The sequence below is a fragment of the Osmerus mordax genome, chromosome 14, assembly GCF_038355195.1.
Source record: "Osmerus mordax isolate fOsmMor3 chromosome 14, fOsmMor3.pri, whole genome shotgun sequence".
NCBI classification, from domain to species: Eukaryota; Metazoa; Chordata; class Actinopteri; order Osmeriformes; family Osmeridae; genus Osmerus; species Osmerus mordax.
Window position 1 is genome coordinate 10016306 of NC_090063.1, and position 24544 is coordinate 10040849.

General features: G+C 41.7%; 3 protein-coding genes across 4 annotated transcripts; 1 reads left to right on the top strand and 2 right to left on the bottom strand.

The window, feature by feature from the left end:
• Positions 1–257: 257 nt before the first annotated feature.
• On the bottom strand, positions 258–11285 carry suclg1 (succinate-CoA ligase GDP/ADP-forming subunit alph). Its single transcript, XM_067250781.1, has 9 exons — positions 11183–11285; positions 9999–10099; positions 8350–8466; positions 7758–7970; positions 7524–7581; positions 6784–6867; positions 5630–5781; positions 2843–3031; positions 258–743 (listed from the first exon to the last, which is right to left on the bottom strand). The coding sequence occupies exons 1-9, from the start codon at positions 11214–11216 to the stop codon at positions 717–719; spliced, it is 975 nt and encodes a 324-aa protein (XP_067106882.1). The 5' UTR covers positions 11217–11285; the 3' UTR covers positions 258–716.
• Positions 11286–12019: 734 nt separating this feature from the next.
• cisd2 (CDGSH iron sulfur domain 2) lies at positions 12020–15630 on the top strand. Its single transcript, XM_067250658.1, has 3 exons — positions 12020–12200; positions 13379–13593; positions 14618–15630. Exons 1-3 carry the CDS (start codon positions 12098–12100, stop codon positions 14705–14707), a joined length of 408 nt encoding a protein of 135 aa, XP_067106759.1. The 5' UTR covers positions 12020–12097; the 3' UTR covers positions 14708–15630.
• Positions 15631–15750: 120 nt separating this feature from the next.
• On the bottom strand, positions 15751–24500 carry si:dkey-162b23.4 (sodium/hydrogen exchanger 9B2). 2 transcript variants are annotated; one of them, XR_010878229.1, is made up of 13 exons: positions 24444–24500; positions 22474–22708; positions 21499–21703; positions 20826–20996; positions 20188–20330; positions 19938–20065; positions 19535–19710; positions 18969–19075; positions 18466–18615; positions 18086–18194; positions 17732–17786; positions 17394–17577; positions 15751–16848 (listed from the first exon to the last, which is right to left on the bottom strand). XR_010878229.1 is itself a non-coding variant. In XM_067250657.1 (13 exons), exons 2-13 carry the CDS (start codon positions 22582–22584, stop codon positions 16787–16789), a joined length of 1683 nt encoding a protein of 560 aa, XP_067106758.1. In that variant the 5' UTR covers positions 22585–22708; positions 24444–24500; the 3' UTR covers positions 15751–16786. The 2 variants fall into 2 exon arrangements, 1 of the variants encoding a protein (XP_067106758.1); XM_067250657.1 differs by having other exon boundaries at positions 17732–17868.
• Positions 24501–24544: the final 44 nt, after the last annotated feature.

Here is a 24544-nt window from a genome sequence, read left to right on the forward strand (position 1 = left end):
TTTGACAATGACAGAACTGTGTGGTGTATGATTGATTTTACCTTTAAAAATAATAGGGGTGATAGCCAAAGCTTTTATTTCATTCAGTCCTTGATACATTGAAGCAATTCTAAAACTAGTGCAGACATTGACCCCTTTAACCTTTCACTGAGTTGTGTAAGCTACATAATTAACAAACACACATCACAATGTACTTTCCACTATGCAAACATGTTTCTCTGGGGAAGTGGAGGGAAATAAAACAAGAGCACATAGAATTGTTTGAGAAATACTTCTTATTCAGGTAGACAGCCAGTGAGATCAGTCGGTGTTTTACAGTAAGAGTGACAAAGCAGAGAGGCAGGAGCTAGATCACCACGGTTACCATGGCAACCCCTATGCTGCTAGCTGACTAGGGACATAAATGAAACGAAACAAACATCACACCACTGCTACTAAAACGGATGGATGACTGTGTTCTCCAAAAGGCTGGTACTTCCATGTCCAACAAGCTTGTTAAAAAGCTGTTGAGATGGATGACTATACCGTTTCTTCTTTTTGTAAAGGTGAGTTCATAGCTGATCTGGAACAAATGTGGGTCTTTGTGTGCCGATGGTTGTTGAACTGCGAAGGGGCACCCTGACGTTTCAGACTGCTCAGCATCATGGTGGGAGGGGCAGAAGGTTGGTGGAAGTGGTTGAGGGGCAGAGGGTTGGTTGCTGTTCTCCTCTCCCATTTTATAACATCTTCCTCTTCTCAAACTCCTGTAGTAAACAATGAAGGGGGGAGAGAGACAGAGAGATGGAATATGGTGGGAAGAGAGAAAGGAGGAAGGAGATGGGTGAGAGGGGAAGAGATGGAATAAGGAGAGGCAGTTATGATTTATTCATGGAGAATTCACAAGGCTTGTTTTGATCTTGTGCTACAGATCTGCTGTTAAGGGGAAAAGAGGGGGGGGGGGGGGTAGCACTGAGAGACCTTGACAAGGCATCTTTTACTTCTTCATATGTATGCATATATGGGTATATGTGTGTTCAAGGGTTTGGGGAAAAGGCAAAATGATAATGGACATTAAAACATGTTTAGTCTTCAAGCAATAATTACTGACCATGGAAGAAACCTGATTTGAAATGTCTAATTCTGTCACTCCAGTTATTAGAAATTGGCATTATCTGACCTTGACAAACAGAATAAAGAAGTAGAACTAGTAAAAATAAAATAGAAACATGTTCTTTTTTTTTATTTTTACATTGAAATAGTTACTTGGTACAACTCATGAATCAAAGTGCATGTCGGCTACTGACAAAGCATTATATTGCCATTAAACAAGAAGGTATTTTTATATTCAATGGCAAAAACATCTCAACAGGCAGCAGTATGATAGAATATTCTCCCATTTTAACACAAATGATTTCATGCAAATACCATTTACCAGAAATAGTGTGCATGTTGCCTATCGTAAATCGACCAGCAGATCCCTGGCTGCCTACTGCCACCTAGTGGACACTGTTTTTTTTTTGCTTTCACAGGGAAGAGAATCTCTGGAGTTCTTCCCTGTTATCTGTTAAATAATCCTGGGTGAAAGTCTCGAGCTGTAGATGAACTGTATCGCTATGCATGGATCAAGGTCTGTCCTTGACTGTGAGTGAGAGGAGTATGTAGCATGGGAAAGAGGTGATAGGAGGAGGAAAAAAGGAGAAATGAAAAGGGCTCGAGCTTGATTGAAAGACAGCTTGATAATATACCCAGGCAGGAAATAGTAAGAGGAAGTGTGTGAGTGTGTGTAGGCAGTGGGTCAGTTCTGTAAAACAAGCTGGAGACAAATGAGAAAGGAGGGCTAAAGGGGGGCTAAAAGGTCTTTAAAGTTTTAGAACAGTCAGGAAGACAAAAGGGAAACGTGAGGAGAAGATAGACCATGGGCAGCTGAAGATGCAGGGACGGGTTATTCTTGTGGACAGAGACTGAGAGGGAACAAAGGAGAGAACTGTAACACACATGATGAGACTGCTCAAACGCCTGCACTTACACACACATCAGCTCGCTGGCCCATGTGAGCCCCCAATCCAGCTCCCAGCAGAACACAAAATATGTTTTCTCAGAACCAACACAACGGCATTACTGACCCGCTGAGTCTTAACTCCTGGTCGTTCCTGTGTGTGCAGGTCACTCCGTGGTGAACCCCCCACAGTGCTTTGTTAACTTGCTCTCCTTGTGAGGGGCATTACTCCGATTACACTGACCAATTAGATTAAGACAGATGTATGAACGCAACGGGCGGCTAAATTAACAACCAGGACAAGCGTTTTTCATCATTACAAGCAATGATTATGAATTAAAGTGGGGGAAAACAAACTAGCAGGCTGCAAAGCCTCGCAAACCCATATCGGCATGTGCAGTTCGCTGGTAATGAAAGAGGAAGATGATGAATGGGTGCAATACTCGCTTTCGCTTTTTATACATCTTGTTAAAACTGCTTCTCCTGGTGATAAATTGAAATAAAGAGGCAACAGCGTTAACTTGTCTGCCGTCAACAGGCATGTATTAATTGATCCTTACATTTTTAACACTGTTGCTATTTCTTTATTGCATATTAGGTTCATCCCCAGAATATACAATCCACTAATGAAAAATAATAACAACTTTAAGTAACCGGTTTAACTGACTATGGCCAGTGCTTTCCTGGCTGTACAAGGCTTTTTTGCGATTTGCTCTTCCTATTTTGGTACAGTAAAAACAAGATTTCAATGCTGACTGATACATATGCAAACATTTTGTGAAGAAAACTCCTGGGACAATTGGGAAGGGGACAATGTTAGCCTTGGTTCAACCCCAACCCCACTTCGCAGTTAGGGCAGTGTCTCACCTTGAACATGGTACTCCCCAGCTGAGCAGGGGACATGCTGACCACCACCCCGGCCGACTGTAGGGCCGCTATCTTCTCTTTGGCTCCGCCCTTGCCACCGGCGATGATTGCGCCTGCGTGGCCCATTCGACGTCCTGGAGGGGCGGTTAGCCCCGCAATGAAGGACACCACAGGCTTGGCGTTAGCTCCCTGGTGAGGCAGCGAGATAGAGGAACAAACAGGGACGGATAGGGACACAAGGGAGAGTGGGAGACAGAGAACATCAGTATGAAAGCAAAACCTCTGTATCTCCAACCATCTGTCCTGAGCACAATGCACCAAATTCACTCAAATCAAAACACCCACCGTGTTCTCACATGACCAACGCCTCTAACAAGTCCCCCCTTCTCCTTCTTTCCCCAGCTTCCATTACTAAAACAAAGGGTCAATCAGCCCATTTAATTGCATGGGTGGATGTGAGTGCTGATAGGGCCCCGGGGCCCCGGCCATTTTACATCATCTCATTTCTAAAAAGACAATTAGTCATGTTGGCACTGATTAGCTCTGCTCCTGGACACACAACCTAGCCACTGATGGATGGGTGCATTCAACAGTTGAGATCATTTCCAGTTGGGGAGGAAGCTAATACTTCATCCTCAGGAATAACATTGTGCATGTGTGTGTGTGAGAGAGAGAGACGGTGTGTGCCCATGCTTTGGTGGTTGCGAAGCACACTAGCAGACAAGGCTAGGCTGAATAACATGCCTCCTCTTTTCCGGCCAGGATATCAGCTCCCTTCCAACTAAGAGCCAGGGTCTGGCACGTACACAAGATGGCTGCTATTAATTCACACAGGCAGCAACAAGGGATAACTGTTTAAGCTTTGCCAAGCAGTTCATCTGCTAAGACAATAAAAGAACCAAGCCGTTTTTACCTTGGCTAACAATACAGGGCTGATGAGAGATAGCTCTGATGGACATGCTGTAGAACACACACCTTCACAAATCAAGATAATAGAGGAAATTAACTTAGAAGGGGAGACTAACTTTATTACTGTCCTCAAACTGACTTTTGCACATGAAGATGGAACTGCTTTGAAAACACAGAGCTGCCATTGTCCGGCCTGACATTACTGTGTTCAACAGAGCCATAGAGCTTGCTGGCTTCTCTCTCCTCTCTCTTCTTCAGTAATCAATTTGTACATTGACAAAACACCCCTCTGTGAATCAAGCCTTAAATCTACCTAAACAGTTTAAGGAACAATTATTCAATGAATCCCCTCATCGCAGGGAAGTACGGGTATAAAAGACAAAAGTGGGGAGGGTTACATTAGCATCACCCCCCTTCTAAACCTTTGTCTTTTATTGTTACCAGTGAAGATGTACGACTTTAATTATGAGACAAAAGAAAAAGGCAGAGAAATACTTTCTTCCATCCCATAGCAGTGGGGTTTGTTTTATAAAAAGAGGGGGGGGGGGGAGGGGGGGGGGGCACTCCAGGGTGATACTTAATTATGTCAGATTAAGACACCAAACTGTGAAACAATTACACTGCACAGTGGGTGTGTATGAATCCTGTGCACGTGTTAACACTTAAAAACCCAGAGGGACACACACAGTGTTCTGCTTCACTGTACTACAACTGAAATGTGTTCCGAGTGAATTACAAGGGTTTGAGAGTAGAAGTAGCATTTGGAGTGATACTGACAATAAATAACCTCAAGGTTCAGACAGGGAAACTGCTTAATTCCTGGAATACATTTGTTTCAAACAATGGGTCGTCCGACATTCTCTAAAATTGAACGTGTAAGTCCTGAACGCTGGAAATCCGACAAAAGAGAACAGGACACTTAACAGGTGGATGATGCTCAGAAAGCTCTTTGCACTTTCACTCAAAATAACAAGTTGTTTCAGGTGAAACAACAATTTAAAGGTTTAACTAAACTGCTGCCTCTGGTGTGTGGTCGCTCTGCCGTAAATCGACTTTTCAGAGGAGAGATCCAGCAGCTCTTACACGCTCTGTTGAGCTTTTTCATGCATGTCAGTGTTTCATACCAGTGGTCTCTGCTTGTCAACACTTTTAGATGATTGGGTGAGGGTGTTTGTACGTCAGAGAGAGGAGTTATTCTCCTGAGACGATAGGTTGAGAGATTTGCATGCATTAGAGCTACTGGGAGCGAATCTAATTCATTTTGCAGCTCCTGAGCACCTCAGATGTGGGGAGAAACACGCCATCCAGTACACACACACACAAAAGTTCACGTAAAAATATTCCCAGATAAACTTTTGCATTGAGCACACGAGTAGTAGGCAGATACAAAGTGGGAGGGTTTGGGGGGGGTGGAGAGAGGGGCCTGGAGGCAATACAACTGTAACCTGCTGGGCAGTGAATGTGAATGACTGTGGAGATGAAAGGAATGAGCCAAACAGTGCTTCACTTTCATCTATTCGTGATTGGCTGCTCTTCAGCGGACAGGGGGAAGAGAGTGGTTCATCACCAGGGCAGGAAATCAAGAATGACGGATTCAGAGAGGCTGGCTGGGACTTTACAGGGGGTGGGGGGGGGTTGGTAATGCATCTGAAGTAGAACGTTGACCTTTGCATGCATGTCCAGTGGAGGAGGTGCTGTGTCGTCTGTGGCCCAAGATCACAGGAGTCACATTCATGAGTTGGGATTGGTGCGTGCGTGCGTGTGTGTAAATGGTGGGTCTAAGAGTAGGTCATGAGTAGACAGGTGTCTTTGCGTGTGTTTGTGCATGTCTGTGTGCATACTCGTGTGTGTATGTGTACGTGAGGTGGGTTCTCTTACAGAGTTGTGCTGTTTGAGATACTCTGCAGCATTCTCCTCTGCGTTGCCTCCAATCTCCCCAATCAGGATTATGCCCTCTGTCTTGGGGTCCATCAGGAACACCTCCAGGCAGTCGATGAAGTTTGTCCCATTGAAGGGGTCTCCGCCAATACCTGGAGGAACACGGACAGGACATGGATAATACATTTGGAACTTCAAGCATTTCTGATATAACAGCGCATTTTAGACAAACCTGGTACCTCATACTATTAAAAACGTGCGAGCTGCGGTCAGTGTTTCCCCTACCATTATATTAAGGGGGCGCCCCGCCCCCCCAACGCCCCTCCCCCCCCGGAAGGTTTATATATATATAGCACCCGATCACAAAATAAGTCAGTTAAGGTTACCTTTCCTATAAAACAGGTATATAGCTTGCTCTTTTATTAAACAAACTAAATGGCCTTATGTTATTTATCTTATTTACACAACGGCTGTAAACCTAGGGGAAACACATGAAAACACAGACTACCGATTGGTCAGAGAGAATTGCGACATGGGACATTCTGCACAAACCCACCATTTCAGCCACGAAAAAATAGCAGAGAATCTCAGCAGTCGCAATTATAATTGTTTTTCCCACTGGACTACTAGAAGAAATGACAACCTGCAAAACCACACCATGGTCGATTGAGGAGGTGCAGAAGTTCCTGTTTGGTTGCCGCCAAAAGGATCCAGCAATATTGGTATGAGTGACGTTTAAGACGACAGACAGCTGACTGCTGGCATAACATTGAATCAGCTTTTTTCAAATGGTTGCCTTTATGGATGAAACGCTGGCTAGCTAACAGAAATACAATATAAATGGATACTTTATTTCAGGACAGGTCAATTAAATTTGTTACATGAATTAATGCGTTAACAGATGCAAAAACTCTGTTTGCCGGCACATTGCAAATGTGTACAATCAACTAACCTAACTAATCTATCTATAGTTCCGGGAATCTGTGCTGGTGTTGTCTCATTGACATCTTCATCACCGACAGCATCTCAGGCACTTTGCAATAGTATGTATAATATACTAATAATACTTGAATCTGCATGAAAGATTACAGTAGCCATTTGTTAATAATGTTATGTGATTCATGTTAATAATGTGTGTTAAATGTGATACGTACCAATACAGAGTGACTGTCCCAGGCCCACTTGTGTAGTTTGGTGCACAGCTTCATATGTGAGAGTTCCTGACCTGGACACAATGCCTGATAAGAGGAGGACAATTAAATTCAGATTCAAATATTATAAAAAGAAGGAACATGAAAGAAGGAATTAAGGAACGGGGTAAGGTGGAAAGGGAGGTTTGAATAAAGGAAAGAAATAAGGAAGGACATTAGGAAGAAAGGGAGGGAGGGAAGAAAAGAAGGAGCGAAGGGAAAAAAGCAAAGACGAAATGAGTTTCGGAAACGCGGCTGTGACAGGGTCCAACTGTCCTCAGTGAGGCAGCAAGCAGGGATGACTATATAGCATGGCTTTAATCAGTCTGTCACTCATCATGGACACACAGTGGCTGTGCTCATCATGGACACACAGTGGCTGTGCTCATCATGGACACACAGTGGCTGTGCTCATCATGGACACACACTAGCTGACTCAACAGACTCAAACGTGGACAATTGTTGGCTTCACACTAAAACCAAGTTACCTCAACAATCCTGACTTGGCTAACACGGCTAAGTATTACATTATTTGGGTTGTATTTAACTACTAGATCAGATACTCATGACTTGAAGATACGTTTTATTTAGTCATTACGAGCAATACATAAACAAACTTGAACTTTCTATTAGGCACAGAGAAAGTACAAAGCACTCTGATCCAATGCAGTTTCATGAGTCTTGAACAGTGGAGAAAATCTTACCAATTCTTCCTTTCTTGTGAATGTGGCCAGGCATGATCCCAATCTTACATTCTCCAGGCTGAAAACATTAAAACAAGGAATGTATCGACCAATATTAAAGAGTGCCTGCATACTTGCGTTGCATCTCTTCATGTGGTTCCAGTGTGTCTGTTATACGAGTGCATCAGTGTGTCTGTGACTGTCTATGAGTGAGTGTCCGTGCGAGTGACTGAGCGAACGTGTCCACAAGCTTACGTTGATGACTCCAGGGCAGTTGGGTCCTATGAGGCGGGTAATGCCCTGACGCAGGAGCTTGTGTTTGACCCGCACCATGTCCTGCTGGGGGATTCCCTCTGTGATGCACACTACCAGAGGCATCTCAGCGTCCACCGCCTCAATGATGGCCGCAGCCGCGAACGGAGGGGGCACATAGATCACTGTCGCATGTGCCCCCGTGCCCTCTCTGGCCTACGACACATACAAGAGCAAAAAAAAATATCACAAGCTGAACTACAAAGAACATCTTCTTATTCAAACAGAAGCAACAATCGTAATGTCAAAAGCACTTCTGTATGATATTTGCTAATTGGCCTAATCTTTCAAACATTACAAGTGTTTAGGAAGGTTTTAGAAGGTTCAGGATTGGGTTATGCAGCTCACAAATTATCTTTCTTCCACAGCCTTTCAGGGGCTAATAATCTATGAGAGGCATGAATAAATGCCTTAGGCTACAGACCAGGTTGTGCATGTCTCATTTAGTTTGTTTCTACTTGAACAAACCCTCCATACAGTACTCCTCAATGTGATCTGATGGGTTCTGAGCCAACAACAGTTCTTATTTACGCACCTCTTTGACTGAGTTGAACACCGGCAGGCCCAGGTGAGTCTTGCCTCCCTTGCCTGGGGACACCCCTCCTACTAGCTTGGAGCCATAGTCCAGAGACTGCTGACTGTGAAATGTCCCCTAGAGGAAAACACATAGAGGACACTGGTCAGTCACAGTATGTGTGTGTGTGTGGCATTGCTCACATACTCCTGAGCAGGCTGAGCAGTTAGGGAATCGGGCTATTAATCAGAAGGTTGCCGGTTCGATTCCCCGGCCGTGCAAATGATGTGTGTCCTTGGGCAAGGCACTTCACCCTACTTGCCTCGGGGGAATGTCCCTGTAATTAATGTAAGTCGCTCTGGATAAGAGCGTCTGCTAAATGTAAATGTAAAAATACAAAATTGACGTTTAAATGTCTACATGGAAACAGTTCAGCAAAAAATAATTTTTACCTGGCAAGAAATACGTTAATTATTCTGATTTTGTACAACAACAAACATGACACCAGAGGACGAGGTATTTTCAATGCATGTACGACATAAAAAATGGCAACAGCACCAACTTCTCCAAAATTAACCGCTATAAAAAAAGCTATATAAAGGCTACCAGTATATTCAAATCAGTACACTAAATGCATTTTCAACCCCCTGCACCAGCCCCTTTAGTTAATTACTGAGCATGTTAAAACACTGCAGCTTAGGGGCATAGGGAACAACTTCAGTACAAGTCCAAATCAATGACCCTAATGTCAAATCAATCATTACCAGTGGTTAACAGAGAAGAGGAACACTGAGTCAGCATTTTCCCCCTTATTTCAGATATCTCTTAATTTCTTCTCTTTTGCCAGCTTTCTGCTCATTCTATTTTTTTTTATCTCCCTCCTGAATGCAATGTGCTTTGCTAACATTGCTTTTTTCATGCCCCAGGGCCCTCTCATAGCTAATGACAGAGACTATGATATTAAAGTATGATCTGCTTATCTAGACAGAAAGGAAAGTCAATGTGTGGCATTGACACTAGAGTCATTCCTCTTCTCTTTCTAATCATCACAAGTGTTCATTAGAACTGTATTTAATAACCTTTAATTATGTGGAAGAGTCGTTGGAGAGAAAAGGGCGCTGGCGAGAATAAAAGAGGATGGAGGGGGAGGGAAGACTTATGGTATAAATCTCTGAAGGTGAAAGGTGTACGCTTGTTGGATATGATTGACACTTTTTTCTCTCTCTCTCCGCCTGGATAGGGTTCAAATACAATTATTGAGGTCATTCATTCTAATCTAAAACTGTATCGTCAAAATGAGCTACAACCAGGCTGACTGGAGAGAGACTGCTTCTGTGTGTGTGTCAGGCATAGAATATTTTAGATGTCAAGGGATATGTAATAAATACATGGGATATCGGACAAATGTTTATGTCAAACAGTTATTTAGGTGGAGTTCACATGTGATATGGGATTAATACATTTGATACATGTGGGACCCATGTTCAGACACCCATCCTAAAAACATATTGGTACATTTGAAATAATTTCTTTATGGATTTTTATTTTGTTATGGCTTTTGGGTCCAGATCATATTAAGCTGTTAGTGACTTCAGTGGCCTGTGAAAGTGAGAACAAGGTCTGTTGTGGTGAAGCTGGAAGTGTTTGATAGGGCTGCTGTGTAAACAGACCTGTTTCCCTGTGAAGCCCTGGCAGATGACCTTAGTGTTCTTGTCAATGTAGAGGTGCTTCCTTGAGGCAGTGTAGCAGTGTCTCACCCCATTCTGCTGCACTGTAGGACCAGAGACAGACACAGGGGGAACAATGTTAAGTCAAATGATTACAAGGAAGAAAGCAGACTGTGCATGTTCCCTGCTGCATTCAAAACAACAATTTAAAAACAAACATTGAATAATCCCTGCATTCAATGCCTTCTGTTAACTAATCTACATTCGTAATATGAAGAAAATATTAATACTTTTTACTAGTCGGAATGAAGCATTGTAATGTAAATTAATTCATCCTGTCAAATGAGAATCTGTCTATGCCTCATCGGAGAGAATAATTGAAAGCAGAAGGCTATAATGCTGAATAAATGATGACCACCAAGGATTGGCTGCACAGTTGCATAACTATGGAAATAACTACAATCGTGCACACTGTAACATATAACTCAGAATAGGTCGCAGATATGTGAAGCAGATTGCATGATAGGACTTTGGACACAAGTTATGTTGATTGTTAGCTACTTTACAAAGCAAGTGCAAGCCTGAGTTGACACACTGGTGTCTTCCTACTGACAGAGGCAGCTGGTCTGTATGTTAAGTCTGAACACATTCTGTATAAAGGAGGCTAGCTATTTGTGGTGGGTGGATATTGCAGACTAGTAACGCAGTGAGTATGGGGATAATGAATGTTACATCTAGTAGATAAGGTGCTAGCAAACATTGTGTTTGATGCCCAAAAATACTATATTTGAGCAATTAACTGCATTAAAATAGCTAACTAGCGTCAGTCTGTAAAACCTCACCAGACAACAACTTGACAATACCTGACAGCTGGTCTGTTAAAAGGTAACCGAACCTGGCCAAATTATGTAGAATACATGCAGTCCACATTTAGAACCAGAGTAAACTAATGCTTAGTTGGAGGACACACGGGGTCAAGGTTCAGCAATGGCCATTGATGAGCTACAGCAGCAAGCTAGTACTGCTAACCAGGTCGATAGAAGCTGGACGCACGGGCGATGTTTCTGCCTCCCTTGGCAAATGAAGTGAAGACATACATTGGGTTCTGAACATGAGCGCATGGCTGAGACCTGTGTAGCAGGCAAATAATTATCGTGGTAATAAAAAGAAACAATCGGAATACTTACAGAGCAGACGGGCAAACAATCTACTATGCGACATCTTCGGTCATTCACCAATGACACGGGAGGCTTGAGGACCTACACGTCAAAGGCAGGAGTTAACTGTAAATATGCCTGACGTTTCTAAATATATTGGATTGAATTTACAAATTAAATAAGAAACTACCCCATGTACACTTTTAGATAATGAGATGCTAATAACTCAATACAATATAAGTAAATTATTTAGCAATCAATGAGTTTTACATTCTGTCAGGCAACTATCAAGGCTAACAATAAACCGCAGTGAATGCTGGATATTGTAGTAAAGTCCAGAAATATTCACAGCAGTGAATCTTCTCCACAAAGGAGGGCGCAACATGCCCACAATATGTTCCAAGTTTGAAAAATGAATCCAGTTTACGTGTGACTGCAGCGAGGGGATGTTCGTGTGGACATTATTTACTTTTATTATTTACAAGTTACTGTGTTGTAACTTATTTATTACTTTATGTTTAACGTATTCCCTTGTTCTTGTGCATTATTGTGAGTTCTTCATCCTTGTCAAATGAATAATTAAATCAAATACATTACGCTCCATTTCTTTTGTACTTCCTATCACTCAAACCATATATGGAAAAATAAGCCATTGTAGTCTATTTGTTTTGGTCATCATGCTGTTAAGTTTCCCTCGTGATATTTTTTTTTATCTGACCCTGAAAAACTGTCCAATCATTTGACACCAACTCTCCACACTTTCATTGGGTAGCTGTTGTTGCGTTAGCTTCCGTAAATGCGGCCATTCACTATCAAGTCTACGCTCAGTTATTTAAGTTTTGGCATGAAGCGATAGTACGCACCGGCTACGAGAAACAGCGCAATGACGTAAGCGTACCTCAGGAAATATCGAACAAATAATACCAACCTATCGATCCATTCAAGATGGTGTTAGAAACTATTTCGCGAATCATAAAAACGCAGCTTCCAGCCTATCTCAAAAAGCTTCCCCTCCCGGAGACGATCGGTGGATTTGCAAGACTAACAGGTAAACTACAACGTTGCAATTGTAGAATTATAGCCATGCATTGCTTAGGTCTAGCTAATGTGGCTAGATTTAAGAGCTAACTTTGGGAACATTGAAGAATAAGTTGTGAACTGTAAATACCAAAGGATAGTCACGTACAGAAATTCCATTTACGTTTCACTTGACACGCGATGTTATAACACAATGTGGACATCAGAACACATGACAAAGATTTGAAGAGAGGAAAACTTGGAGAATGTTGTATGATGCCAATGTATTATCATAATCACAGGAGTTTGGTTGAATACGAGTGCTCTCTGGTATCTCTTAAATGACCATAAAATAATTAGCTTATGTAAATAAAATAGCTTATGTTTGCCAAAAACACTTTCTGCAAGTGACTTCTTGTTCTGAAACATAACAATAACAACAACTCTGCATTGAAAGTGAAGAAAATATCAGGGGTTGATATTTAGTGGGTTTTATGTGCAGTCTCTTCTAAGGAAACTTGGCAAGAGGTCGAGATCTAAATGCTAATATGTCATTTATGTGCTTGTACATATTTCAAGTGAATAAACATGAATACATATAAATAAGCCAAACCCTTAGTTCATCGTTTGGAAAAATTCAAGAAACCATGTCCAGTTTGACCTTTAAGGCTAACTTGCTCAAATAGTGAGTGTCCGACAGGGCCTATTAATAGTCCAAAATGCTGAGCTAGGCTGACATGCCTGTGTAGGACATAACATACATGAAACATACATTGCCGAACTGGAAGAAGAGTGGGTGGCAAATATGTTGGGTTCTCCTGCAGCAAGCTAACTCCCAAACACTTCAATTAGGCTATCGGTCTTGATGTAATTGGCCCATCCTTATTAGTGAGCTGATCCAAGTTCAGAGCTGACATTGGATGACTCAGCAAGCAGCCCAGTTTAGGCTTCCTCTTGCAGTCATGACGCTAACTGTTCTTGTTGACTACGGGGGGAAAAAGTACCTTCTCTTTGTCAAGAGAAGGAGGAATTAAAACACACATGAACAGTTGTAAATACTAAGGCTTTACATGTGATGCTCGGGGTAGGATCTTTACTTATATCCCTGCAGATAAATCTGATTTACTTGAACCCCTTGACAAACTTGTTTAGTAATGTTTTGACAGGAATGTATTCTCATAATTATGTGCGTGTGTGAATCCCTCCCAGTCTCAGAGTGGCTCCGGTTGCTGCCCCTCTTGGGCATCCTGGCTCTGCTAGGATATCTGACCATCCGGCCCTTCCTGCCTAAGAAGAAGAAGCAGAGAGACAGCCTGATCAACCTGAAGATCCAGAAAGAAAATCCCAAAGTTGTCAACGAGATTGATATTGAGGACCTGAAGAGCACCAACGTCTGTTACTGCCGTTGCTGGCGCTCCAAAACGGTCAGTAATGAAACAATACAGACATTGCATTGGGCACGACCATGCTTCCTCTAATGGGTTGCAGAGCCGCCTAACTAGAAGTACTGAGCAGCGATTAGTGGGGGGAGGACTGCAGAGTCCGCTGTCCCGTACGCACACCTGATTCAAATGAATGGTCGTTAGCAGGCTTCTGCATAACTAGATAACAACCCATTAATTTGAATCAGGAGTATTGGAGCAGGGAAACATCTAAAACATATGGGACAGCGGACCCCGAGGACCAGGATTGAACAACCCTGTTGTACGACTTCAACAAAAAAGTTGATTAAAAAGTGCACTGAAAAGACTGCAGGAAAGTGGATGAACCCACAACAAATATCATCATAGATCTTAGAGCATTTTATTCTGTTAATGCTAGTCTAAATATTCTAAACTATCTTCCCCAATATGTTTTCTGTTCTCGAACGTAGCTCACACTAAACAGCTTTTTCATAGAATCACTTTTGTTGAAAACCAATTTGTTTAAAACAAATTCAAAATTAAACAAATTCATTTTTTTGCCTACGTCAGAGACAGCATAGACCTATCATTAAGCCAGGAGTCACTCGCACAAACCCGGATGAGTCGGAAGTTCCAACATGGCACTGAGCAAGTCTTGGGTTTGTGAGCTTCAATGCACCAATGAGCACTTGCCATAGAACTAACAATACACTATCTTTAAATAGCTTTTAGGCTTGGTCTACTTAATTGTAGGTCTATGGATACTACCCCAGTTTATTTGCAGTTCCCAAATTTCAGCCACCTTAGTTTTAAGGGCATACAGTAGGGACATATTCCTACCAATGTTAAGAGGCTATTGAAACATACCCACCAATAATTAGCGCCAGAGCAGTGTTATACAAAAGGTTAGCCCCACCAGTGTTAGAATCAAACTGTTGTTGTTATCCTTGTTTTTCTTCTGTACTTTTTATATATTGCTTTAGATAAGTGTGATGAATAAAATCTCAAATGGTCATCTAATATTAAGTGTTGTTTCCTGTTTCAGTTCCCTGTTTGTGATAAATCACACATAAAACACAATGAGTTGACGGGAGACAATGTGGGCCCTCTCATACTGAAGAAGAAGATTCTATAATGAACCATCAACACCCTCTGTGAAGGCATCTGCCACCTCCCTGTCTTCTTAAACTATAGTTGCATTTTTTTCTCTTTTAAGTTTGTATGTTATTTCTATACTTAAAATATTTGTTTTTGTCATCATTTTGCATTCTGTCAATTCTTCACACTCATGACAATTTTGCCTATTGATGCTGAAAACTGTTATGTAATAATTACTTTCTCACCTTCCTTCCAGATTGAATTCCCTTAATTTAGCAACAATGTGCCATAACTGAGATTGGTTTTACACTCCTTCTGATATGGACTGTCAAATTCTCTTAGCTAACCTGCGAAGCATTGCTCAGTTCTAGATTATTTGGGACCACTTTGAGGGAAACTTGAATCTCTTCCTACAACTGTCATTCACAAGGACAGTATCATTTTGTATGACATCACCAAAAGACAACTTTGTTTAACTTGCCTCAGAACTACTGTAAACTTGTTGAACCTGCCTACACACTTGTGAACTATTTTATAAATTATTGTATGTATGGGACATTACACCTACCTTGCAACGTAATTTGTGTTAACGTTAATCAATGCCTTAATTTTGTGTTGGTCTTATTTGTGTACTTCAAACTCGATTTGTACCATTACAGAGCAACTTTAGGTAGAATTCTATTGCTGGGACACAATTTTATAACTCAAAAATGCCTAAATATGTAGTTAACTGTACTTATTTGTTGTCAAACTGAGCATTACAATCATACCAATTAATTCTTACATTTATATAAGGAAGCCATATGATTTGGTTTAAATACCACATCCCGAAGATATAGATTTTGGTTCAACGGTAAAGCCTAACTGTGCCCATTGACTTTTGTAATACAAGAATAAAATATCAAAGTAAATTCCCCGTTATATGTCATGTTTTGCTAAGCAGGTAAAACACCTACCAACATATGTCTTTTGAGGAGGGTTTAACTTTTATTCTGGAGACTAAGCTGTTAGAATTTACTTTGTTTACAATGGAAGCATTCATATTAATGTGCCATATATGAACAGGGACACACCAGTACATTTATGATTGATTGCTATTTATTGCAAATTTGAAAACAATTATATATCTCATCTTACTGCTGGAGATACAGAAGGACCCTTTAATAAGAGGTAATATATAAAACATCTCTAAATTCACAATACATTCTTTAAGTTATCAAAATAACATGGCCATAAAAACACTAAAATGTAAACTAAAATATATCTTCATGGTTGGTTTTACACTATTGACCTTTATTTAAATTTTGGATTAAATTTAACAGTATTCTAAATGTCCAATTTTCACTATCGAATGACAATCTTTAATCTACATGAGCATGGCTTTAAAAAAAATATATAAATCAGGATGTCTCCAACCAACTAAAACCATCCCCTATTTATCATCTTGTCTTCATATTATCTTTTATAGCTAATACAACACACTAATAAATACACACACAACAGAAAACATCAGATGTTTTAACATTTTGTGCTTAAATCCTTAGGACTAAGCATACTTGACAGCATTCATGAGGTGTACAATTTAGAACTGTACAGCGAGTTACAGTTGTGGACATTTCAAGTATTGAAAGGTTTTACACAAGAACATAGAGGTATAAAAAGGTTTGGTAAACCCGGGATAGACACCTCATCTCAAAACATATGCTTACATGTTTTTTTCAAAATAATGTAAATATACTCTGAAACAATATTGTCCATTATACTGCACGTGCAATATGCTTGTATCCTGAGTACTGCACTCATGCTCAATGCTTGGATGTCAAGTATCGGCTTTGTTGTGTGCATGAATAAAACTATGCAGAGGCTATGAATAAAGACATGATTCATTTGTTCCTTCAGGCTATCAGCCAGGACTGACTGAAAATATTTTGAAAAAGGAACCAAGGACAGTCACGGATGTTTCAGAGGAGAAGCCCCCGCTAACTGAGGGGGAAGGAGGAGGCACCCGGAGCTCGGCTTCCATGATTGGTTCATGTATTCGGTATACAGGAAGTCTTGGTAGAAACAAGGTACTACCCAGGCATGCCAGGGGGTCAGGGGCTAGCCCAGCTGGAGGTCAGAGGGTACTCTCATAGGTGATAGGGCTCTCCGTGTCGCCGTGGCACTCCCCAACCTTGCCTAGAGATCCAGAAGAAACGGGGAAGAAAGGACAACTGTAGCCTAAACATCAAGGGTGGCAAGAAGGATAGGAAAGAGTAATTTCAGTGCTCTCAGTTAAATAAGTTTAATTATTGCTGTATCGTATGGACTACTATTTCATGACACAACATACATTGATTGAGGTAGAAAGCTGAACTAACTGTTCCCCTTTAGCCTAGAGAGATGAAAAAGATTCCATTGTACAGTGGTGTACTATTGAAATAAAACATGCAATATGAGATGCAGTAAACAAAGGCAACACACAGCACAATGCAAATTCTCACATCCCCGCTTTCTATAAAGGGATTCAAAGAGATTAGATAAAGGGAATCTGTTTTTCATATTGGTCCTCTGTTCCATGTGGCTATACAGTAGGCCTAGATTCTAGAAGCTGTGGTGGGCGGGTAGATATACCATTAGCAAATGTATCACAGGTGACTATTGTTTTGTGTCACGTAAGAATGGGCGTAAATGTTCGAGTGTGTGTGTCTTTGTGCATGCGTCTATGCATATGTGTTCCTCACCCCAGGAAGGATTCCTTGGTTTCTGGAGCAGCAGTGGCCCACTGAGGCCGATGATCAGGGCCCCTATGGGTGCAGTGAGGAGAATGGAGAGCACCGCCACGGTCAGCACATCCATGCCGTATTTCTGCAGCAGCTGGTCATCCTTGGTACGAGCCATGTCCAGAGCAGTGGAGCCAATTGCTGCCTGGGAAAATGGAGAGACCGTTGCCGGGGTTACGGTCTATTCCAATTCATAATAAAACCAACTGGCCGAACGTCTTGGTGTTTTTTTCCATAGCCTATTTGTCAAGTACATTTTTCTGGTAATAGGTGGACTTGACAGTTTAACATGGGCTTGCCTGTACGGTGGCTTTGGGGAGCCAGGCCAGGGAGATGAAAAGCTTCTCCTTGAAACTGAAGCCGGAACACAGCACGCAGACGAAAGTGAAGAGCACGCGTACCAGAAGAGCAATAGCCAGAGAGGCTATGCCCAGGCCTGAACACACAGGGACAGGAAGTGGACAACAAACACATACTCCAACGTGAGAGAGGGGAGGAGGGATGAGTCATTCACAATGTGTGTATTTGTATGCATTCACATGATGAACAATTTGTATACAAAAGAAATACAAGGTAAAAATACAGTAATTTACTGCAGTTATCATAACTTCTATCACTTTAGATTTGCCTTGACAGTGTAAAATGCTTCTCACCAACAGTGTGACCATCCAGCTTGCTGAGTCTTATCTCTGCCCCTATTAGACCAAAGAGCAATGGCTGGAACACATCCCAGGCCCTGCCCACTACTTCCTCCACAGGGACCTATACACACAAACAGAGACACACCTTAAGAATTTGTTCCTAACGTTATATTAACAAAAGCTGTGAAAAACCAGAGTTGCGTAAACTGCACATAATTATAAACAACAATATCCAACAGACCCCCAATGTAACCAGACACTGACTTCATTGACCCCCACTGTCTCAAGCAGTGATAAAACAGAAAAATTACTTTCTTCACACACAGCAAATGTATAATTGGATGCCTTGTGAGTGAAGAAATGTGCGTTTGTATGAGTGTTTTGAAGCCTACCTTGGCCTTGCTCCAGCCCAGACCGGCCAGGAATGAGAGCACCAGAGTACACAGGCCTCCAGAGCCAGGGAGGCCTGCTACATTGCTGCCGAACACAGCAAACACAGCCAGGCCTAGCACCAGGAACGACCGCTTCATCACGACGTGTTTCTGCCACAAAAAAAACATAAGCTGTTACACCGGCATAAGTAACGCTGATGCTGAAAAACATGACATGAGCTCTGATGGAGATTGTGGTGATGAACAAGCCTCTTTATCCATTGCTTTCAAAACTGGTTCTACTAAATACTTTCTGATAAGGACATTAAATTTGTAAACTGCAGTGTTGGTTCAGCAGAAATTTCAAGAGGATACGGTGCAGATTAAAAAGTATAATATTAATACAATTATACAAAACAACTATTTTAAAAAGGTTTCGGTCTTCGGCCAAGTGTAGCCAGAATTTCTGTTTTGGTGCATCACTAATATAGACCCTATTCTCCATCCCTGGTGATAGTCTGTACCTGGTCTGGGCTGGGGAAATAGCGGATCAGACCCCCAAGCAGACCTCCGACCAGCAGACCTCCTGCCACCTCTAGTGCCCCTCTCCCCACGTTGTACCACGTGGAACCTTGACAGGGAACAAACAACATGATACACCACAAGATGTCAACATCAAACATTATTTTAAAAGCAGGTCTGTGTGTACTCATTTACACTTATTGCAAGAACCTGGATCTAAAGTATTAAGTAAAATCTTGTTTTTGTTACATTTGTTTTTGTATTTTTGGACCATTTAAAACAAAGACATCATATCATATATGTGATGTTTATCACTGTGAATATGTGTTTTATGAGTGAAGAGAATATTGTCTGTTATGGTCATGGTAACATGTATCTATGTTAAATGTATTTATGTCAGAAGGCTAGGAGAGGTCACTGATAACAGTCTGCTGGTTCCACCTACTGGAAGTGCACATCAACACAGATAAATACCTTTCCAATTTTTTAGTCTGAGGTTTAAGTTGGAAAGTATCGACTCTCGTGTTTTTCCCTCTAAACTCTACATGCACACATACACACATGCTACCTGTGGCAAAGGCTACACCCAGGCAGGTGGTGAAGCCGGTTATGGCTAGGATATCATCAAAGCTGCCAGCAGCCATCAGCAGGGTGGGGATGCCCTGCTCAACGCCGTAGCCGTCCTTCTGCAGAATCAACATAGAGGGGACAATAACAGCAGGGGACACTGCCCCCAGAACGAAGCTGCGGGGTCAGGGGAGGACAACAAAGAGAGAGGGGACATGAGAGGGCATATGGTTAATTTAATAATAACCACATTCAAGTCATTCACTTCTAAACTGTCATGAGTGTGGGCATCATTCTCAAGAAGAAACTAAAGGAGTTTTGAAAGAACAGAAGAGGGAAAAAAAGCTGGGTAACGAGAAAAAGAACAAAAGGAGAGATAAAGAGGAATGGCGTATGGAGTTTACCCCAGGATGAAGCCCCAAACCCATGGTAGGCCCATGAGAAAGTGAGAGACCACAGCAACAGTGCAGGCCTCAATCACACAGGGTCCCACTCCCAACCGCATGCAAACTGCTTTCAGCTTCCTCAATGCCTGAGAATACACACATGCACACTCACAATTACAGGGAAGTTGAATAAACCAACAGAAACAATTTACACAATTGATAATTGAGAAAGAGGCAGGAAGTGAAACCACCCCTTTGTTTGACATACTGAGCCATCCAATCCCAGGCCTGCTCTGCTCAGGATGACAGCAAGGGCTATGTTTCTCAGGGAAGCAGACCACCTGAAGTCAATGTAAACTGCATCATTCACCACAGGGATGTTACGCAACAGGAAGCCCATCAACAGCATGCCTGCAGAGCACAAGCAAAATAAAGACTATATTTAAAACAATATGTATGACGCATTAAAGTAACACAGATATCAGTTCTCTACAACACTTTAAAAAAATTAAGTAATAATTCTCACATTGAGACGGAAAAAGAAAACATGATCTCACCGCTGATAAAACATTCCTACGATGAAATAGTAAATAAAAAGCAGGTTTAAAATCCCCCTAAGACAGATCCAAAGGAATATAACTGTCTGACTCAATACAGTCTTTGTTAAGGCTCCCTGGGTCTTTTGCCTTTTCAAGTTTCAGTTCAATAACTTGCTGTTTTTACTGCAAGATAAGAAGGGGCTCATATTCGAGTGTGCTGAATATTATTTCTAGGGTGTTGAATTTATATGCCCCATATACTTTACAATGTCAGCAGGGTTGCCGTAGCACTGTCCTGTCAATGGTGTGTTGTCTGTACCCTATGAAACCAGAAGTTATATGTACTGTATATTCACATACAGCTTACCAAGGAGTGGGGGGAAGGGTGGCAGTTTGGGCAGGCGTACGAGGGCCACTAGTTTTCCCCCGGTGACTGCACAGATAAAAAGCACGGTGATGCCGAACAGGTTCCCCCCTGGCAGACACTCCTTCTCTGTGATAGACCACACCGCTGCAAAGAGTACTGCAGCCAACAGCACTGAGGAAGGGAGGACGAAGGATGAGTCAGCTTAAACAGCAAAACACAAATATAGAAAAAACTGCCACCACAGATATTTAAATGACTTAGCATTATTTAATCATGTCAAAGCATGGAAACAGCATCGACAGCTGGAAAATCCATGCAGGTATTCTACTTGCATTATAAATGTTTCACTAATGAGGAGTTATTGGTTGAGTTGTCAAAAACTGATACAATTTGACGACTACAGAGTACTTGGAGCTACATTACAGCACCTCTAACCTTGTTTAGCACATTATAAATACCAACCCGTGAACCCATGGTAATGTCTCCAATGTAACACGATTACAGTAACAAACTGCCACTAAGGTACAACCACATGTGGCAATACAGAAATTAAATAGATCAAAGGTAATTCACAATCTTTTCAGTTCTTATTTATTTACAGAGCATAATTGAAAAGGGACTGCAGTTTCCATGCAGTGGAAGCCCTAGTTTGCTCCAGGTGTCTTTCACCCACCTTTAGTCACAAGTGAGGCCCACAGGCCTCTGGGCGGGCAGGGGCATATCCTGCACAGCAGGGGGCAGCAGACCACAGGCGGGTCGGTGTTGGTGCTGGCGTCCACCACAGGGTTGTGAGGGATGAAATAGGTGGTCTCCTCTGTGACGTTAGGGCTGGAACAACGCCGGACCACCACCTGGATCTGGTTCACACTCAGATGTTGCTAGACGGACGGGGCGGACGGACGGGGACAAGGGTCAAAATCGAATCGTGTGATGGTCGTTGTTTCTTTTTTGAACCTTCAAGATGACTGGGAACTTTACTTAAGTAAATATTGTTACATTACAGATCAAATATAAAAACGTAACATGGAAACATAATTCAAGTCATTATGTAGACTTGTTGAGTGCTTTTATTAACAAACTAATTGTAAGTGATTAAATATTTTTTGTTCTGTAAAGTTGAGATACGAGTTGACTGATCTTGATAGCACACTACTTAATGGAGTGACTCTAGAAAACACTGATAAAAGGTTATAAGAGTGGCATTGTTGCCTGTATTTTTGTTCCACCGCTGTGGGACGATACTCCCTTTTGGTACACTTAACACAGGCTACCTTTCTTTTAATGCATTGAACGTAGTCATAGTAAGATGATGAGGAAAGAATTTAGACAAAAAAATGCTACATAGTGGAACACAACCGTTCTTTCTGACCTCATTTGGCTAGGGTTATGGAATATTTAAGGAAAGGAATCTGTAAACTCTCCCAAATGAATCTATTAACACATTAGGTTCCAAATGTTGGGGATTCCACAGTCAAAGGATCACATTATATTACACAGTGTTCTGACCTCGAACTATCTGGCTGATAGTCATGGCATATTAGTTATACCATGTGTAAAACCTCTTCACAGTTCTATTAGGAATATCACTGCGATAATGACTTCGTTATGATATTACAGCAAAAATATGTTTGCGTTTGAAAGACAATACCTCTGTATGATTGGCTGCAGGAGCAGCGGGTATGTCCGAGATGGGGCTGGGTACTCGGCTGTGTGCCGGGCTGGGCACGGGTGTAGGTGGTTTAGGCTGAGCTTCCTCCATGGCATGTAAAAGGATTTTACCCTCGTTCTAGTAACACTGCAAACCCGGTGGATGGGTGGGGTTGGCCATTGGTGGGCGGGTCTTTCAGCTCTGAATAACCTCTTGCTCTCATTCACAACTGTACCTGTTGAAAAAGGAAAAAAACATTAAGTAAATATGCCCATGAACTGCACCTGAACCAACCTAAACCCTCAAGGAATACAAGGAAAAACTTCCAGGAAAACTCAAGGGAAGACGAAACAATTCAGTGAGGGACCCCTCCTCCAGAGAGGGGTCGGTGACACAGATAGGTGCTCATCATAGGCTGAACACAGTGACGCATCAAGAATATAGTTTTTTTTTTTTTTTTGCTAATGGCCTACGAATCAATGTGTCAATATGGCAGTTTGGGGAGCGGTCAGCTACAGAGCTGGGAAGCAAATGATCAGCACAACACCACAAGGTGGCCAGGTAGATTACTACGGCAACATACTCTGTGAAACTAACCTGCTCGCTGGCAGGTTTTCTTCAACTAACCCTGTGTTTCTCCTCCTCTTGAGGGTGATGTAGGGTGACAAAACAGTGAAACTGTTACAGACGCTTTAGATTTACCCGTTGATCAACATTCCAACCTTACCTACGGTCATAAGCTTTGGGTAATGACCGAATACCGTATACCTGCATTTTCATATGGATACTTTTACGGTGGTTTTGTTCATAGGAAATTCTATCATAAAACAATATCAGTAGAGAGTGAACGCTACATATTTCTACACCTCACACTTTTTCTGAAGAATTTAAGTATAATTAGAATGTTTGAAAAATATGGGAATCAAATTTTTTTTATGTAGACCATGCTTTGATACAGAATTTCAATTAATCAAGATAAGAGGTTACAATTTCAGTTGTATGTGTAAGATTAAATTTTCTGTTGTGTAAGTGGATACATTTTCAATCATATGTGAGGTTACATTTTCATTTGCATGTGTGGTATGTATGAGAGGTTTGCACTAATGAGTATGAGACAGTTACAGTTGTCATTGTGTGAAGCTACATTTGCACTTGCAAAGAGTTCAGCAGTGAATGTGAGTGTTTCAGTAGTGTTTGTGAGAGGCATGAAGGTGTTCAAAGCAGTGTATAAGAGGTGAGTTTGAATTTTGGTCCACATGGCCCCTCATAGTCAGACATGCCTTAACACTAGCAGAACTACATTATAAAAATGTAGCCGTAGCACTGTCATGGCACAGGTGAAATATGAACACTACCAGGAAATTTAGTGTGAAAGTCAAAGACACTGGACATAAACAGAATTGTTTTGAACAGGAGCTACCTAGCAACAGACGTTGGTTAATCCACTTTTGAAGAGACCACACACTAATCAACGGTAGCATTACAGCGAGACCATATGGCACCTATTGACAGGCAGTTGAGCTAGCTAACTTCAGCTGCTAATACTCATGTGGTCCTCTCAAGGTTTCCTTTTGTTCTGACGTTTCTCCTTTTCTTTGGGGAGTTAGGGATGTTTGGGAGCGGTTATGTAGGCATCTGTGTGATTGAAGCCCTCTGTGACATTTACCAGTGAAGAGGGCTACAGTAGCCTACAACTAAATCATGTTTGAGCAAGCTAGGCTACCTTTCGAGAACACGTAAATACACACTATGAATTGGTGAATTGGCTATAGTTGTATTAGTCCATTTTACAACAAACTGTTTGGTACAGTATGAACCATTAAGAATTCAGACACCAAATTACTGTACAGCTATCTCTAGCTACTAGTAGGTTTTCTAGCTCTAACTATATCGAAATCCATCATACTAGAAATCACTGAGCAACTTGTTATCCTTTTTATATTATTTCCACGAAAAAGAAAACTACTCACCGATATCTCAATAACTGTCATGCTTCCACTTGAACTAGCTGCCTCCGTATGCCAACGAACGGATTTCACAGATGGAGACAAACAGGAACGAGAGGATTAGC